At 39.1% G+C, this 20,249-nt stretch overlaps 1 protein-coding gene across 2 annotated transcripts in view; it reads right to left on the bottom strand.

Moving 5' to 3' along the window:
• Positions 1-1,172: 1,172 nt before the first annotated feature.
• The window catches only part of VPS45 (vacuolar protein sorting 45 homolog), a 37,421-nt gene continuing 18,344 nt past the window's right edge, over positions 1,173-20,249 (bottom strand). Inside the window, exons 14-15 of one of the 2 annotated variants that reach the window (XM_084866639.1) lie at positions 15,883-16,014; positions 1,173-1,809 (exon numbers count right to left, since the gene is read on the bottom strand). In XM_084866639.1, the coding sequence (XP_084722765.1) occupies positions 1,722-1,809; positions 15,883-16,014 (220 nt within the window). In that variant the 3' untranslated portion in view covers positions 1,173-1,721. Of the gene's footprint in view, positions 1,810-10,982; positions 11,152-15,882; positions 16,015-20,249 lie in introns of those variants that run through there. The other variant, XM_084866638.1, reaches the window with a different exon arrangement.

The following is a 20,249-nucleotide window of genomic DNA, read 5'->3' on the forward strand; positions in this document are numbered from 1 at the left end:
GAGCTCATTAAAAGCATATAGGACTTTACTGGGCAGTGTGGCTCAGTGGTTGAGCATCAACCTAAGAACCAGGAGATGATGGTTTGCCGATTCCCCATCAGCACATGCCTGGGTTGCAGCCTCGATCCCCAGTAGAGGGTGTAGAGGAGACAACCGGCCAATGATTCTCATCATTGATGTTTCTATCTCCCTTCCTCTCTGAAATCAAGAAAAAATATATTTTAAAAAAGCATGAAGAATTTTTTAAAAGTACCTAAATAAACTGCAACAACTACAAAAAACAATTTAGATCTTAGGATTTAAAATAAAGGCCTAGGGCTCCACATGAGTGTAAGGTAAAGAAATCGCTAATTAGTGCAGAAAGAGGGTTGTCAATCATTTTGTGTGGTTTTGTACCCCCAATTTTGAGAATCAATTGTATCTACTATTACTAATTTCATTTAGTGTTTAGATGCTCTAAGTGCTTTATATGCATTATCTCATCTCATCTAATCCTTACAATACTACGAGGAAGGTACTTGATTACCCCTGTTTTATATATAAGGAAATTGAGCCACAGACTAAATGACATTCCCAAAGCCACATTACTGTGAATCAGATTGGAGTGCTGGCTATCTACCTGATGCCTGAGGATGCTTATCAAATAAAGGAAAGGTAAAATATATGACTCACAGAGAACCAGGGCAGGATTATGCTGTGGTATTTTTGCTGTGGTTTGAGGATGCCATAATTTCCTGGCATTAATAGCATCACATTCCATTGCTTTCAAGAGAAGTGAAACTGCCAAAACCGGTTTGGCTCAGTGGATAGAGCATCAGCCTGCGGACTGAAAGGTCCCGGGTTCGATTCCGGTCAAGGGCATGTACCTTGGCTGCAGGCACGTCTCCAGGGGGGGGGGTGCAAGAGGCAGCTGATCGATAATTCTCTCTCATCAGTGTTTCTAATTCTCTATCCCTCTCTCTTCCTCTCTGTAGAAAATCAATAAAATATATTAAAAAAAAAAAAAAGAGAAGTGAAACTGACACCAGAATTTATTATTTGCCTTGACACACTGTAAATATGCTTTGTGTAGAGGCAGCGCCTTCTCCATGTTTGGTGTAAAGCGAGCTCATGCCATAGCTTATAAATTCCCATACATAGTTATTAACCCCCAAGAAACAAAAACAAATCACTTGTATCTTTCCACAAAATGGCTTTTTATTGCAGTCACACGTGGTTTCTCAGTGCCACAGAAAATTGCAATGTAGGGACAATTTTTGGATGGCTCTCTACAGAAACATGATGAGTTTTCAGAAATGACTTGTGCAGGAATGTGGTTAATGAAAAATAAAAGGGGTCAAGAGGAGAGAGAGTGTGCAGTGTGTACACCAAATGGTTACTTTTACAAACTCCTCCAAGCTCTCTCAACCCTTTTTGTCAAGTAAGATCCAACAAAATTCATCAGAAACAGAAGTGATTGTGCTATTAAATACAAGGAATACATTTATTTGATAAAGAAACCATGAGAAAAGTGGACTGGGAAGGGCTCAGACTTATTCGCAACTCATCACTGGGAGTCTTGGTGTCTGTGCCAACAGTTCAGGAGCCAGCAGGCTGCCTGGAGATGGGTTATAAGAACAAGCACAAAACCCAAGCTCTTCTTCGATGCTCCTGGTCCGTGCGAGAGCCTGCAGCGAGGCCAGAGGGAGCTGCGCCGGTCTCCTCGCCTCGCCATCTCCGCTTCACCTTCTGCTTGCTGACCTGGAGGTAACGGGAGCGCTCTCCTTGCTTCGGCTGTGCAGTCCGGAAGACAGAACTTCCTCTAGGAAACTGACCAGCAGGTGGGAGGTTACTCCAGGGGAAAGGGAAGGAAGCATTTCCCATGTCTGGTTCCATCTCCCACCGTGCAGCCTACGCCCATCCATGCTCAACCTCTCACTGTTCCCGAAACATGTCATGAGCTTTCATACCTTATGTTTTGCTATTATATCCCATGTCCAAAAGGATAGACTATTCTTCTCTGTCCGGTGAAATCCTTATGATCCTTTAAGGCTGAGGAGCAAAAGGCCCCATTTCTGTGAAACCTTCCCAAACTCCTTCATGCTGAACTAATCGTGCCCATCATGATGATCACTTTGCCCTCGTGCTGTGTTAACGCTGTATTAATACGAACGAGGTACTCTCCATATTACTGTTAGCAAAATAGGGTGGGACGGTCGCTCCTTAGGGTGGAACTAAGACTTGCTCTGCTTGGGTCTCCAGGGCTTAATACAGCAGCTGACGCCTAGAAGGTACTCAATAAAGGTATGCTGAAGAAACGAATTAAAATTGTTACCCATTGGCAAGAGAGCCTTCTTTATGATACACGTCTTGGGGCAGTATTTTTAAGTGTGAGGGACTCACTCTCAGGAGACAGATCTATAGTAGACGGAAGGTTGGAGGAGTGACCCGGTACCTTGTTATTATCATTAGTTTGTAGTCTTAAACCTGGAAGAGTCTGACCTTAGAGGATTTAAATTCCAAACTCGTTTGCAAAAGAAACACAATGGTGAAGCAGAGGGAAAGGAGTAGAAGCAGAGGGAAAGGAGAAGCTAAAGTTATTTCTCTACTGAATGCAGGCACCCTCTCTGGCCTGGCTGTTTGGCCAGGTGGACTAGAGACGCTTGGAGATCAGAAAATGACTTTCAGTGAGAATGAAACATACGTGCTGGGAAACACTATGGGGATCTATTAGGTGGTCCCTGCTTCACTTCAGACTCTGTGCAAGTCTAAGGAAAGGAGTAGCATTCCTGAAATCATACTTAAAGATCCTCCCCTGTGTATGAACAAGACCCCACATTCTTGACTGCAGAGAAAACATTATTTATATTTTCCAAGCCTAATTTTGTTTCCTAGGGCCATTGTTGCTTTTCAAAAAGTATCTATTTGGGGACTTTGGTGAGTCACTGCAGAATGCTTTAACAATTACAGGCGATGAACATATTGCTTTCTGTACCCAAATTTAGACTATGCTTAAAAACAACAACAAAAATGCTTTTCTTTTCCAGGGTTGTTTTAAATCAGTCTCACTTAAAAAGCAAACTCAAAAATCTCCTTTTCCTGTCCTGGCCAGTGTGGTTCAGTTGGTTGGAGCGCCGTCCGTGCACCGAGGGGTTATGGGTTCAATTCTGGTCAGGGCACATACCTGGGTTGCAGGTTCGATGTCCAGTCAAGGCACATACAGGTGACAATCAATATTTCTTTCTTTCTCTTCCCTACCCTCCCACCCCTGCCCCGTCTCTCTCTTTTTCCTTCTCCCTTCCTCTCTAAAATCAATAAAATTTTTTCTAAAGAAAGTCCTTTCTCCTGTGGTACTGTAATCCAATTCAATTCCACTCAATTCAATTTAACAAGTGTTTTCTGTGCATCTGTTAAGAAGTAGGCACTGAGCTAAGGCAGACAATGAACACTTGTGGTTCCTTCTTTGAATGTGTTCTCAGTCAGAGACAGACTCACAACCACAATTCAGTGGGAGGCGTGGTATAAACAGAGATGGGATAAGAGCTAACCTGGGGGACTAATGCCATTGCTTGTCTTAGTTTGTGCCGTCATCAAGGGTGCTTTCCCAACAAGATGGAAAGAAGGAAGGTGGGCAGACAAAAGCCCTGATTTCAAAAAGTCAACCTCAGAAAAAAGTCTTGCACCACACATGAAAAAACAAGTTTCACTTTTAAGTCTTTGTAAGGGACTAGGGACTAACACTTACAGGAGTTTAAAATGTAATTACTAAAGTAATTGAGCTGAACAACTGTGTCCCTAAACAAAACTATATATATATATATATATATATACATATATATATATATATATATATATATATATATATATTTAAAAATATATATTTTTATTGATTTTTTACAGAGAGGAAGAGAGAGGGATAGAGAATTAGAAACATCGACGAGAGAGAATCATCAACCAGCTGCCTCCTGCACACCCCCCACCGGGGATGCACCCGCAACCAAGGTACATGCCCCTGACCGGAATCGAACCCGGGACCCTTCAGTCTGCAGGCTGATGTTCTATCCACTGAGCCAAACCGGTTTTGGCAAAGCTATATATTTTAACAAGACAAAATTATGTCTATTTCTTCTTCTTTTTCCCCTGCCATATTCCACAGATAGAAATTACATGTGAGTTTCTTATTATACCAAAGATACCAAAGGAATCAAGACTCAAATCTGAAGAGTGCTACAGTGAAGAAGAAGAAAAGAGTAGAATTTCTGAGAAGCAGGAAAGTAGAAAAAGACTTTCAGGAAAACAATGAGAAGAAAAACTCAAGATATTTGCTTTAATGGAGAAATGAGGCTTCTAATTACAACCAAATACTTAGCTAGAGATCCTGGAATATGGGAGTGGGTGAGTGAAGGAGAGGATAAAACTTTTCATAGCTTAAATACTGAAAACTCTCCATTTCCACTCCTTCAGTTTTCAGAGCCACTTAGTGGACACCCCCCAAGGGGCCCCAGACTGCAAGAGGGCGCAGGCTGGGCTGAGGGGACCCCCTCCCCAGTGCACAAATGTCGTGCACTAGGCCTCTAGTATAATAATCATAACTCAACAGTAATAATAACGGCAAACACACATCACTGTATGTGAGGTACTGTTCTCATGAGATAGAAACTACCGCACTTTATGAAGAAATTGAGGCACAGAGAAGTCAAGGTCTTACATCTTGAAAGTGGGATTCACACCCAGACAATATGGTTTCAGACTTCTTCTCTTATTGCAATTTTTAAAAAATTTATTGGGGGTGACATTGGTTAATAAGATTATGTAAGTTTCAATTTCACGAAGTGCCAAGGTACCAGGCCTGTAACGATGAGGTTTCTTTACCCCTCCGGTAGAGGGCGCACTCTTGCTAGCGGCTTTGGTAATTGTTTCCCTGGTGCTTTACTACTGGTCAGTTTGCGGGCAGTCTGCTTTGTGGGAGCCACGCTATAGAGCCCTCTTTACTTACCCTCTTCTCCTTGGACTGGAGCTTGGTGAGAGAGAGGTGGTCTGCCCTTAGAGTGCAATGGGGGCTGTGAACACCGTTACAGAGGGGTTTTAAAGATGGGGAAACAGCACGCTTCTATCCTTGTGTGAATGGTCAGATAGAGGGAGAAAAACCGGTTCAGGAGAGAGGAGGGGGTTTGGAGTCACGTCTTGGAAGGAGGGGATGGGATCTGGTGCTCAGGGGAAGGGCTGGTGTAGCTGGAAGCTTTCACCACTGTGACCTGAAGAAAGGCAGAGGGTAGTAGCGGAAGCGGGAGCTGTTGAAGTTCTCGTCTAATGGCTTCTCTTAACAATTAGTGCACATCTGAGTGGTACCTCCTTGATCTGTGTACCCGCAGTAAAAACTAGATGTTAAGTATCTGATGAATGAATACATGTATCAGATTATTTTTTAAGAAGTTAAGACCCAGTTTAAGTGTCCCTTAACTTTTCCTAAATATCTGACAGCAAATTTACCAGAAACAAGGGAAAAGGTTGTCATTCTATGTCTGAAAGCACTGGGGGCGGCTTTGGTAGAGAGATCATCCTGCTCCTTACTGATTTCTACTTTACTTCCCATTATTTCTCAAATATGTTGAACCATTTCCTCCCTCCTGTCCTTAAGTATGCTGTTTCCTCAGCCCTTATTGCTCTTTCTTCCTAAGGAAACCCAACGTGTTCTTTAAGGTCTAGCTCAAATGCTGTCTCCTCTGTGAAGCATTTCCTGAGTGCTCTGCCAGAATTAATTATTTCTATTTAGGACACATTTTATTTAACTTGCATATATTAACACTGCTCACATTTTTGCACCTAAAAACCCCCTAACAACAGAAGAGAGTGAATTTATTAATCTGAGGGTATAGTCCAAATTGGTTCACAGCTTACATCTTTCTTTGTGGTCTGGTATTTTGTTTTAAAAACAATTTTATCTATTTTTTATAAAGGAAGCTCTTACATTTTGAGATAAACATATTTTAAGGTACTTATCAGTTAAATTATTTAATTCTGTCCTTAAAAATCTCCCCAACTAACTGGGGAGAACAGATACTCCAAAAGATGTATCATGTTCATTTTGTGCCTGGATAAAGATATAAAACAGTTCCTTGATTATAAACAATTTCACTGAGGTTATTTTATCCTGTGACACTTTCATACAAACAATGTAACTGCCTATTAGGAAATGAGGCTGCTCTATCCTGGTTCCCACCTTAGTACTGGATGCCTGAAAAAACAAAAAGCAAAGCAAAGCAAAACAAATACAGCCCTTGGCCTATTTCCTCTCCCACAAGAACAGGGAGGAGAGCAACCAATAGGATTCTGCATGTACCCAGCACTGTGCATACAACATTCATGGGGGTATCATGTGAGCAGAAAGGATTACCCTCATGGTCCACAGGGCAAAAGATTCATTCCTCGGGTATAAACTGCCTGCACTATTGGTTACCCAGATTCTGAAAGGAGATTATTGTCTGAGAATAAAAAGAGCTACAGATGTACTTTCTCACTCCTGCAAACGTTTGAGACCATGTCAATTAGTCAGAGCAACCACAACTACAGGAATAGAATGGTAACCATCATTTTAAAAAGTTCAAGAAACAAAGCCTCAAATAACCTAACTGTAGAAAGCCTTGGATGCCAATGACTCTACGCGTCTCTGAATTCTAGAGGCACTGACTCTGGGGGCCTCAGAAGGGAAGTTATAAGTGAGCACTAATGGGAATTGAGCTACTCAAAACTTTTCTCCTCACAGATCATGATCATCATCTGGCAACTGGACTATCTTCACAGCAAGTTTTACCACTGCCCCAGTATATTCCTACTTAGGACACTAATATAATTCTGCTCCTGAATTGTGTGAACTGAAAGTGAAGTATGGGTGATGACACAAGTACTGATGATGAATAGCCAATCTTTTATACTTTATTTCCCCAGATTTAATAATAATGGCAGCAGCAGCAGCAGCAAGTAGTCTTATTGAGTGCTTACCCTGTGCTAGATTCTTCTCTAAGCACTTTTATATATTGACCATCCAAATATCACAATAGAAGCTATCACCTCCATTTCACAGAAAACTGAGGCACAGAAAAACTTGCCTAAGGTCATACACGCAGACAGGTGGCAAAACTGGAGCCCGTGCTCTGAACTGCTATGCTGCACTGCCTCTTAAAAGACTAAAGAGTATCAGGAGGTGATTCATAAATAACAGGTCCATTTGGAGCCCAGAAGCTCTCGTGATAGCCGAGTGGAAGAGCACACGTCCTGGCCTGGCGGGGAAGGTAATAGTTTTGGGAGAGGAACGGCAACTCAGGGCTGTGCTGAGGGTAATCAGCTCGCTATCGATACTTTACTACGGAACAATCCCAGTGGCATCACTTTACCGACTTAAAAATCTGTAGAACATTTTTTGTGATCATAAAAAAAAAAAAAAAGGAATGTAGATAATATAGGAAATAAAGAAGTAAACGAGTCACTTTTGCATCACTACACAGCACTTTTGAGCTTTTCCTTCCTTCCATTTTTAACTTTGTTTAACCCAACAAAGCCCGAAACAAAAATGCAAATGCTGTACTGGGTCTCACAGACCAAAAGGCATATCCTGCACACTTGTTAAGCGATGAGAACATTTCCCTAAAATGCAACGTTCTGGCTAGAAGAAACAGAGCCTATTTAAAGCAGCTTAAATGAGAGAAAAAGGCGCATTAGATGCATGACTGTTGGGGTGGGGGTGGGGGTGGGGTCTATCCCTGAACTAGGGACAGGAGGAGGTCAGTGCCTCACGGCCTGCAATCTGGAGCTGGAGGCTGCTTTGAAACAGTATCTTTGAGTCTCTTTTCTTTCTGACTCTCTTCTTTATTGGTCTCTTCTTTTAGTTTCACACAGTTTATCTGGTGTGTTTTTTTCTCTGCATTTGAGTTGAAGTAAACTTTGGAAACTAACCTTTTCCATACAAATTGATGATTTTTTAAATTTCAGGTTGTTAAGAATCAGGAGCAGCTAACCTCAGTGTTGGCAAGGGCAGGGTGTGAAGGCATAAACTGGTGAAACTTTTCTGGCTAGCACCCTGGTCATGTGGCATCTTCAAAGTGTTGCAGCAAGTTCATCTCAACAGTGCTAGCGGTGCATGAAATCTCGGATCAGCCAAATTTTAGCTTGAATTCCAGTCATATTGCACTTCCTTGCTCTATGACTTCAGGCAAATTACATAATTTCTCCATGTTTCAGTTTCTCCATTTGAAAATTGGGATCAAAACAATATCACCTCTTGGATCATGAAGTTTAAATGAGATAATATATGTAACAAAGCCAGCAGACTGTCTAAAATACAGAATATGCCCAATTATTATCATCCCAAGTGAACAACTGGACAAGTGAACAACTGAACAATTGAACGTATGTATAAAGTATATGTAAGTATATATATAAATGATGTTTAGTACAGCACTGTTGGTAAGAGAGAAAAATTATAAACAATGAATATCTAACAATATCTGTTTTGTTTACCACTGTATATCTAGTCTCAAGATAGCTCTTGGAATACAGTAGGTACTCAATAAGTATTTGTTGAGTGAACAACGAAGTGAGGATTTATTATGTAAATTGTGGCACAATCAGACAACAGAATACTATTCAGTTATTCAACATGACATATATAAGTATTTTCATTGAAAGTACATGAATAGAATATTCCCTTTTATTAAGACTAATGGCCTGGTGCACGAAATTTGTGCACGCTGGGAGGGTTCCCTAAGCCCTGCCTGGACCCTCTCCAATCAGGAACATCCCTCTTGCAATCTGGGACCACTGGCTCCTAACTGCTCACCTGCCTACCTGCCTGATTGCCCTAACTGCCGCTGCCTGCATGACTGATCACCCCTAACTGCCCTCTCCTGCCAGCCTGATTTCTCCCCAACTGCCCTCTCTGCCTTGGCCCCACCACCATGGCTTTGTCCAGAAGGAAGTCAGACGCCAGAAGATAGCCGGTCGACCTAGTCTAATTAGCATATTACCCTTTTTATTAGTATAGATATGTGTGTATACATTAATAGAAAAAGGTCTAAGAGGCTGTACATCAAGATTTGACATTTCCTATGATGGGATGACAGCAGCATGGATATTTTTATTATCTTTTCCAGTGCACAAATAAATTAAAATAAGGGAACATGTATATTTGAATGGGTTAAATTCAAATTTTCAGAAGCATCTGATTTATTTATATACCCATTTTCCCATTAGACATTGATCCTTACAGATATAGAAAATGTCTTCATCTTCCTAGCACCTTGCACAGTACCTTATATATAATCACACTCAGTAAATGCTCACCAGTGAAGGTGATGCACTCCTCACAGCTCTTGCAATGATGTCTAATACTCTGTTTACAGGAGGAAACTCAACGCCCCCTCCCCAAATTTCTACAGAGATGGTGATGGTTCCAACAGTTTCAAGACTGATCCGGAAATGTCCATAAGTGAAGAGTCTCCTCTGGATTCCTCTTCCTTTGAAATGCAAATTCTGTCACAGGATCCCAATTTTTCTATAAATAATTCAGAGATCCTACCAACTTGTGGTTACAGGAGAAGGTCCAAGTTTCTAATGTTACCTCTTTAGGTAGAAATCTATAAGTACCTGTTGAAAATATCCATCAGCCCCCTCCCAGCTTCAAATTTATTTAGAGAAATTAAAAATTCCAACTGTTTCCTTAGCCCTAAACTGTATTCTCTACAAAAACATTACTGTGACTGACTTTGAGGGAATTGCCTTATTGTAGCACTTAGACATCATCTGAGGTAGTGATGAAACTAACAGCCGCCACTAGTTAATCAAGTTAATTTTTACTCAAAGAGCAACACTGTCTTAAATCTCATCCTTAATTATCTTTGGGTGGCAAAAATCTTAAAACAAAACTAAATGATTCCTTACTATTGATATTTTTCTCCTGCTTTGATTTACAGTATTTTCCAGTAGTCAGAAAGCATCACATACTGGCCACTTGGTAAAAACATAAGGAATTTCTAAAAAATCATAGCTAAATTCTCCCAAAATAGTATTTCAACTGAGTGCTTAGGTATCCATAGACTAGAAACAGATGGTCTGAGTTCAGTTTCAGCTTTACCACTTATTAGCTCTATATCTTTGGACAAGGTACTTAACTTCTCTACACCTCAATTTCCTCATCTGAAAAATTAGGTTGATGATAACAAAGATATTTACCTTGCTATGAGAATTGAATGAAATTGAATGGGTTAAAGAAGCACTACCCAAGAGAAATGCAAAATTAGTCACATATTTGAGCTGCTAATTTTAAAAAGCACATTAAAAGGTAAAAATATATAAAATTAATTTTTTTAAAAATGTTTTCATTGATTTGAGAGAAGGAAAGAGAGGAAGGGAGAGGGAGAAACCAGGAGAAAGAGAGGGAGGGAGACAAAGAGAGAAATATCAATCAGTTGCCTCCTGCATTTACCTCAACCAGCTCAATCAGAGTATCAATCCACAACCTGGGCTTGTGCCCTGACCAGATTGAACTGGTGACCTTTCGGTGACTGGATGACGCTCACCAACTGAGCCACACTGGCCAGGGCCGTAAAATTAATTTTAATGGTATATTTGATTTAACCCATTTATCCAAAACATTATCAACTTAAAAAAATTATTTAAAAAAATATATTTTATTGATTTTAGGAAGGAAGGGAGAGAAAGATAGAAACATAGAAACATCAATGATGAGAGAATCATTGATTGGCTGCTTCCTGCACACCTCCCACTGGGAAGCCCACAACCCAGGCATGTGCCCTTGGCCAGAATCGAACCTGGGACCCTTCAGTCCCCAGGCTGATGCTCTATCCATTGAACCAAACCAGCTAGGGCTTAAAAAATTATTAATTATATATTTTACACTTGGTACTACAGTGCTTTTAAAATTTTTTTAAATTTTAAATTTTAAAATTTTTGATTTCAGAGAGGGAGAGGAAGAGATAGATACATCAATGATAAAGAATTATTAATCAACTGCCTCCTGTATGTCCCCTTAGGGGACTGAGCCTGCAACCTGGACATGTACCTTGGTTTCCGGTACATCCCCAGTGGCGGGTGTGCAGGAGGCAGCTGATCCATGTTTCTCTCTCATCGATGTTTCTCTCTGTCCCTCTCCCTTCCTCTCTGTAAAAAAAATCAATAAAATATATATTAAACAACAACAACGAAAAAAACAAAACTATAGATACTGAAATCCTAATTATGCCAAAAACACGAAACAAAACTCAGAAACCTTTAGGTAAAGAAAAAACATTAGGAGGAAATATGCCAAAATAGCAACAGCTGTAAACTTTGAGTTGTGGTATTATGTGGTTTTAACTTTTATGTTGAATTTTAAAATAAAATAAACATGAATTACTTGGGGGAAAGCCTCTTTTTTTCATTTGCCTTTGTGACTTAGAGAGAAAATAACTGGGGGGGAGGAAATGGGACCATTAATGATTGTGCAGGTTTAGAACTAATGTGGGTTTTACTGAATCCAGTAGTATTACAGAACCTACGATGTATAGTCATTATTACCGGCCTGAAAGGAATCTGTTGTGAGAGAATTGCTGATCTGGAGTCACCTTCTAAATCTAGCAGAATCCATCCTCCTCCTTGTCAAATGGACACAGACAACAGGGGGGTGAGTGTATGAGTGGGAGGGGGGTATGGAGAAGGTGATGGGAGGATAAGGACACATATGAAATACCTTAATCAATGAAGAAATTAAAAAAAAAGTCTTAAGAAGCACTGAACTGACAGCTCTCTTCACCTACAGTTTAGTTGGGGCTCAGGCAACAGAGTGCTGTTGGCTAATACATTCACCTCCTCCATTTTCTTCTCCACGGCTAGCCTGGATTTCGAGAAGGCAGAGGGATTCCTTCTACTGGGAGAACAATTCCATCCCCATGGATCTGTTTCTTGGCCTCTCAGCTCACACAGCTAACTTAACGTGTCAACTGCTGCCAGCAGGGACTAGAACTCTTTAATATTGATTAACTTGTGAAGTGATAGGTAAGCTAGCTCAAAACCCAAACCAGGATGCTCATTTATTTGCAAGGTAGGATCATGTGCATCAGAAACACAACTAGAGTAACCGCAACTAGAGTAGGTAAATAAATAATGGGTACAGTTCATTGAAATACATCTAGGAACTTGCTTTTTTAAATGTTTTACAATAATGCAGGTTCACTTTGAACATTTAAGAGAAGTAATACTTCTCTCAATTCATATTAGCTTTGATAGCCAGTGCGATCCTGCTAAAATATAAATAGGCTGTCATGGTTCTTCTCCAAACTCTATAATACATACAAAAACTGTACACAAATGTTTTAATCCTAACAGCCAAAAGGTGGAAACAACTCAAAAGTCCATCACTGACAAATGGATAAAGAAAACATGGTATATGCATATAATGAAATACTATTCAGCCATTAAAAGAAATGAAGTATTGATACAGGCTACAACATGGATGAACCATGAAAACTTTTTACTAAGTTAAAGAGACACTCACAAAAGACTATGTTATATGGTTCCATTTATATGAAACCTACAGAGGCAGAAAGTAGATTTGTGGTTGCTTAGGGCTGGGTGGGGGGAGGTGATGAAAATGCTCCAAAATTGACTGTGGTGATGGGTGCATATATTTGTGAATATATTAAAAACCACTGAATTGTATATTTCAAAGGGATGAATTATATCTCAACAAAGCTGTTTAAAAAGCCCCACATCCTACAATGCCCTTTAACTCACAGGGAAGACTGGTCCTCACAAAAACATATAGGGCCCTCCACGACCCGGCCCGGCTACCTCTGACTGCATCTCCCTCTACTTGTGCTCTGGCTTACTCCACTCCAGACTCTCCAGGCTCCTTGGACACGCTGCACGGACCTGCCTTGGGACAGCTCTGCTGTGCCCAGTACACTCTTTCCCCTATTCGTTTGGCTTCCTCCTTCAAGTCTGCTCAAATCTTTTCTCACTGAGTAGTGTGGATCATCGCCACTGACCCCATGCCTTACCCACATCCCTCACACTGCTGTTTTTTTCTCCCATGGATTTATCACCTGACTTGCTATCACATTTACTTATTTTTTAAGCTTATTGCTTATTTATGTCTCCCTTCGCGTGAAAATGTAAGCTTCATGAGGGTTGGGATCTTTATTTTATTCAGAGGTATCTCAATGCCTAGGTAAACACTTAAAGAATGAGTAAGTTGATTATTGACTTTATTCCGATTCGTTCAACAAATGTTTATCAATTCTAGAACTCATAACTAGGCAATATGATTTCTGTTTCTTCCACATAGCTGCTGGTGAAAGTATTTGTGGTGCTACAGAATTCATGTCATATATGATTCCTAGAAATTGAAATTTGGCTTATTCCTCCTTAATTTAGGATATATTAGGCCAGTGTGACTAATGAGACAAATGAAAAAAGCAGGGAGAGAAGCAATTCCATGAGAAGTGCAAGTACTGAGACAGGAGATGATGCGCACTGCTAACCTGCATGGACCCCGAGAGAAATGGACTAACTGCTCAGGGCGGACATACTGAACCCATTACCTGGTCCCTTTTCAGGGCACCTTTTCTGCCTTTAAAAAGGCATGAAAGTTATGCCTTAATGAAGTCCCTATAATTAGTTACTATTTTTTATTTCTTTGTGTTATGTACCAAAGGAAAAGGAAAAGCTATAAAAAATTCATATTACATTTTATATGGCTATGGAGAGAGAAGAAAATATTGACTGCCTCTCTATTCAGAAGGCAATTTTATTAAAATGTTGCTAAGGAGGTAATAAGCTTCTTTTCTTTTCCTTGCACAGTTATCAAATTGTACTGAATTTTATACTTTCTGAGTTAAAATATTTTCAGAATAAGTATATATTATTTCCACAATAAAGAGGAAAATTATGTTAAGAAGTCAAATAATGATACAAAGTGAAAAAATACACAAATACCTCTAATGATTCCCAACGAATCCAAGTAAACATGGCTCAGTATGGCTCTCTCAAGGTTCCCAATCATTAAATTCAACTCTCATGCTGTGGTTCTCTAATCCACTTTTCCTTCTCTATCTGTCCTACCTCTAACGTCCAAATTAATCTTCCTAAAATACTGTGATCCTCTTATAATTTTACTGCTTAAACTTTCAATGATTCCTCATTTTCTATAGAAGAAAGTAGAAATTCCACAGCCTGGAATTCAAGGCCTTCCACAGTCATAACATTAACTTAAAAAAAAAAAGTTTTTATTGATTTTTTTTTTTTTTAGAGAGAGGAAGGGAGAGGGAGAGAGAGAAACATCCATGAGAGAGAAACATTGATTGGCTGCCTCCTGCAGGCCCTCCACTGGGGGTGGAGCCTGCCACCTGGGCATGTGCCCTGACTATGAATCGAACTGCTGTCCTCTCGGTACATGGGTATGATGCTCAATCAACCGAGCCACACTAACTGGGAAACTTTTCTTCTTCTTCTTCTTTTTTTTATAGCTTTTTTTTTTTTTTTTAAATCATAACCTGAGGATATGTGTTTTTTGTTGTTTTTTCCTTTGTTATTGTTTTGTTTTGATTTTACTGATTTGAGAGAGGAAGGGAGAGAAACATTGATGTGAGAGAGAAACACTGATTGGTTGCCTTTCATACATGCCCCGACTAGGGATTGAACCCCCAACCTAGGGATGTGTCCTGATTGGGAATCGAACAAATAACCTTTTGGTGCATATGATAATGCCCTAACCAACTAAGCTACCTGGCCAGGGTTGGATCTTAAAAAAAAAAAAAAAATCACCTTAGTTTTGACATTATCTTTCTAAGTTGTGGCTGCTTCAGAAGGTAATTTGAAAATTTTTACAAAACAATTAAAAAACACACACTACTCTTATAAATGGTACAATAACACCTTAAGGATTAACAAGAGCATACTTAATGTCTTTGGCTATCCAACTAAAAGCCATTTTCCCAACAGAATAGGGCATATTTGCCTTACAACCAACTCCCGAAACAGAAAGCATAACAGAAATATGATTGCTTGCTGTTCTTTCTCTATGTATGTTACAGCTTTTACAACTTGCTCATTTAGTTAACTCTGTCTAGAATGTGCTCTCCATTTTCTACCCAAAGCTCAACTTATAATATATATATATATATATATATATATATATATATATATATATATATATTTTTATTTTTTTTTTTAATATATTTTATTGATTTTGTACAGAGAGGGAGAGAGATAGAGAGTCAGAAACATTGATGAGAGAGAGTCATCGATCAGCTGCCTCTTGCACACCCCCTACTGGGGATATGCCCGCAACCAGGGTACATGCCCTTGACCGGAATCAAACCCGGGACCTTTCAGTCCCCAAGCCGACGCTCTATCCATTGAGCCAAACCGGTCCCGGCGCAAAGCTCAACTTATAAACCATCTTCTCACATGAAGCATTTGCTAATTTCTTTTAGCCACTCAGAGAATCCAGGGCTCTTTAATCTGACTCTCCAGGCACTTATTTTCTTATGATTTTTTTAAATTTTTTTTTTCCTTTCCTAACAGATAATGACTTACTTGAGTTAGGATCTTTATCTTATTCATCTTTGTATTCTTCCTACTAAATACTTATTGGATGAATGTAGTTAATCAATACAATAGAAAAACTCACAGAATTCAATATCATTATTTTGGAAGTGGCAATTAGATTTCTCCTCTAAACATAGACAGGAAACATAAATGGCCAACAAGTCAGGTAGGTCCTTACTCTTCAGGTCTTTGACCTAACTGAGTGATTTCTGAACCTCATGGAGCACAGATCTTTCACCTCACACAAACTCTAAATGATTCTATGAACGGATGATGTATTTTGGTCGTCGGCAGTTCCCTTACCTTTTCGTGTTGTGCACTGTGGTTCCTCCCAGGACAATCCTCACTCCAGGAGTGGACCGGTTCAGGTTATAAACTGTTAGAGCTTCTTCATAGGTGGCTCCTCCAATCACAAACACAATGATATCCTGAGGTCTGCAATAATGAAGACATTTAATATCATAGGACAAGGGGGTGGGGGGAGGCAAATATTTGTTGTTACTATTATATACACAGTTTTAATTTCTGAATCTTTCTTTTCTGGTGGAGGAAGCATAATTAAAGCAGAACAGAATGAAAGGTCTAAAAAAAGTTTTAATTATCTGAAATTGGCAGGAAACAGAGCAAGAAATGCTGAATCGTGATTTGCTTTCTGTTTATGAGCGGATGTCTTATAATTTCTGTGCTGTGGGTTTCAGAATAGCACAATAGTGTTTGCTGGAACCAAATGTAGAAATATTCTTTTATATTCAAGAGGCTGCAGAGTACTTCACTATGACATGATATCAATACAGCAGTAATTTATGCTTGTACTACACCTCTCTCTTCATGTATAAGACCTCTGTCAAATATTTAATACAGTGCCATTACAATGGCCTCTGTCCAAGGACCTCAAAGTGTTTTGGAAACTACTGGTATATTTGGATGTCCTGTAACATGGGAACTAGAAACATTTAGGATTTTGAGAGTAAAAAAAGAATGTGACACAGAAATTATGACGCTTCTAGGAACTCCACCTCTTTTTAAAGTCTTTGTTCCTCAATCCTTTGATAAACCAAGAAAAAGAAACCATGGAAACGAACAAACCAAAAAGCCCGTGAGTATTGTTTTGAAACTGGACATGCTGACACATCAGCTCAGTCACTAGCCTCGTTTGGGCAGCTCTGTGCAGTTTTACTGTGTTTCAATTTTTATCAAAATGGCTTCATAACAGAAATGATAGGTCCTCCTCTTAGCTCCTTCTGCAGATGGCAACGAGAAGGAGATCATATTATTTTTACAACTGTTAAAGTTTGCCTGGTTTTTATTCTCTCATGCCATCAAAAGAAGATACAATTACTTAACCTTAGTAGTAAGAGTTACTTTTGTTAAATCACTTCCTGGACATTATTTAAAACTACATCAAGCAGAGGCATCCTTTAGGAGGTTACAGCACAAAACGAAATAAAAACATCTTTAAAGTATAAATCATGTTTGTCTACATTTTTTTGTTTTGTTTTATCTCTGTATTCTTTCTAAAACAAAAACAACACAAAACCTTGAAGGAATTAACTGGGATAATATTAGTTCCTGTTGGACTCCTTGGAAAGAGAATCAGATACTGGGTCTATTTAAAAACGCTCCCTCTTACTTTAGCGCTCTTGTGCCCCAGTTTCTCCCTAGAGGCAAACATCATTTCTTGTCTCTTATGTATCCTTTCAGAAATATTATGTTTGTATATAAATACACCTATATATGGCAATTAAATTTCTCTGATCTATAATTTATGTGATTTCCTCTAGTAGTTCAAAGTTGAAGTAGATATGAGCATTAAATCTAAATTATTTTTTAAAATATTTTTTTATTGATATCAAAGAGGAAGAGAGAGGAAGAGAGAGAGAGAGAAACATCAACAATGAGAGAGAATCATTGACTGCCTGCCTCCGGCACACCCCACAATGGGGATTGAGCCTGCAACCGAGGCATGTGCCCTGGCTGGAATCGAACTGTGACTTCCTGGTTCATAGTTCAATGCTCAACTACTGAGCCACGCCGGCCAGGCAAGTCTAAGCTATTAATCCAATATTAATCTGGTGCTTTACATATCAGAGGCTCTTCATAAACTTACAGGAACATATTACCACCACTGCCCATGAATAAAATGTTCTACACTATCAAGGCTTTGCCCTTCAATTCCTTGCCTCCAGTGACTGGCCAGTTTTTTTCTTGCTGAGGAAGATCATCTGATTAGGAAGAGTTGTATGATTAGGATGGGAATATTTTTCTATCAAGTATGATAAACTCAATTATTTGGGTACTGAGTATTCAGACAAAATACAGGTTCTCTTCTTTTTCTCTAGCTGATGTGTGTTGTTGTTTCAACTCTTATTACTATTTCTACAGAAGGGCAAGAGGAATATAAACAGCTAATACTCAAATTCAGTTCTTGTCGGGATGTAGAACATATTTCTTAAGAAAGGGGATTGGATAAATTACAATTGGCTGTAATTTTAAAAACACAAGACCCTATAACTTTTATCATAGTATTATCCTCATTGTTATACATACTTTTTCCTTTTCTTTTTATTTATTTATTTATTTATTTATTTTTACATATTTTATTGATTTTTTTTTTTGCCCCCCTCCCTCCCTCCTTTTCTTTTTAAGATACAGAATGTTTCATGAATTTGCGTGTCATCCTTGCGCAGGGGCCATCCTAATCTTCTCTGTATCGTTCCAATTTTTAGTGTAGGTGCAGCCGAAGTGAGCACTACACAATTTCTTTTTAACATTACATTTCTAAGGAGGCAAATTTTTAATTCTTTCTACTTTATTGATACTACAAGTACCAATGAAATAATTAATGGCCTCTCAAGAAAAGTCACAACTGATAAAGGATGAGTCCTGTGGGGGGGGAAATCCAATGTTACAAGGATGTGCCAGTAAGGAGATCGAGGATACTCTACCAATAGTTTGGTTTGTGTTGAACTATCTAGGGGTCAGTCTAGGTGAAAAATAGGGTGGGGAAACAGTTTAGTTTCACTAATAAAATCCTCAACACTAAAATAAAATTGTACTTTCAGAAAATGAGTTTTTTGGTTTTTTTTTACAGAAAGATTCCATATGCAGTGCTCATTACCTTGAAGGACAATTGCAGACTAAGGACTGTTATGCAGTTTATCTTGAATAAAAACTCATGAACTGCAGATTGTTTCATTAGGAAAATGGGAGGGAAGTTCTTCCCTGCCAGGGGTACAGTGACTGTTGAGAGGAAGCAGACAGCAACACTTTTGTTTTGAGTTCCTGATCTGGTAAGTCAATTATTTAAAAAGCAGCTGAGCAGACTAATGAGGATCACCCTGGGAAATGACGTTGCTTCTCTATAGCTGCCCTCTGCCCATCACTTGCCTCAAGAGCACATCTGGCTCTTATGGAATAAAAGGGCAAGAACTGGGAAGGAATAAACTCACGAGTGTTTCTAGCACAGCCAGAGAACACTCTCCTTCAGTCCGATCACTGCAGGGTGCCAGAGTATTTTCACACGCCTAGAGAGGGAAAAACGTTATGGGTGGTAACTATGGGTGTAGGTTACCTTTTTTATTTTAATTTTTGAAAGAATATTTTTGTTGATTTCAGAGAGGAAGAGAGAGAGAGAGAGAAACATCAATGATGAGAGAGAATCATTGATTGGAAGCCTACTGCACGCCCCGCACTGGGGATGGAGCCTGAAACCTGGGCATATACCCTGACTGGGAATCGAACTGGTGATCTCTTGGTTCCTGGGTCAATGCTCAACCACTGAGCTATACCAGGCTGGGCTATAGGTCATCTTAATGTAAGGACAAAACCTGGATATAGGGATAGACTCTCAGTGCTTGACTCAACTGTGTCCCTAACAAAGATGACAGTCACATTTGGTTATGAAAATATTAATAAATGTTTTCCTGAGCCTCCTACTACTCATTCTAGCTGGCTTAAGGAAGACATCACTGAAAAAAATTTAAAAATATCCCTGACATTTAACCTTTTCCAATGAATTTTAAAGGTAGATGTTCTGATGCGGCCAACAGTAAAATATATAGCAAAACATTTTTATGATGGCTGATGCTAAGTGGAATACGCAAGTTCAATTCTTTGTACACATCTTCCTGTTCTCTGTGATTCTCTATAGCAACCAAAAGCATTAATTAATGCAGACAGCCAACATTAGAAAGCAGCAGCCAGTTCATGCTGTATATAAATAAACAAGGACACTTTGAGAACCCAACCAACTTACATCTTATTAGAAAACTAAACAAATTTTTTTTTTATATATAGTATTTCTGGAAATCATTACTTCTATGCATGGGTAAGCAGAAAAATATAAACTTTTAAAAAATTGAATTTACTGAGATGAGATTGGTTAATCAAATTACATAGGGTTCATAATAAATCATCTGTATACTGTATTATATGTTCACTACCCCAATTGCTTATCTCACTCCAGTTATATCCTTTATTTGCTTACTAGTTTGCTGTCTACCTCCTTCCTGTAGTAAGTTCCTTGAGGGCAGGTACCCATCTGTTCTGTCACTTCTATTTCCCCAGGATCTACAATAGTTCTTGACATATTGAAGACACCCAATAAATAGTCATTATAGAAAAGAATGAAGCAATTGAATTTTAGCTATATATGTATTTATGTAATTGTG

This window comes from Pipistrellus hanaki (genome assembly GCF_964339955.1).
Source record: "Pipistrellus hanaki genome assembly, chromosome: 18".
In the NCBI taxonomy this organism is placed as follows: domain Eukaryota; kingdom Metazoa; phylum Chordata; class Mammalia; order Chiroptera; family Vespertilionidae; genus Pipistrellus; species Pipistrellus hanaki.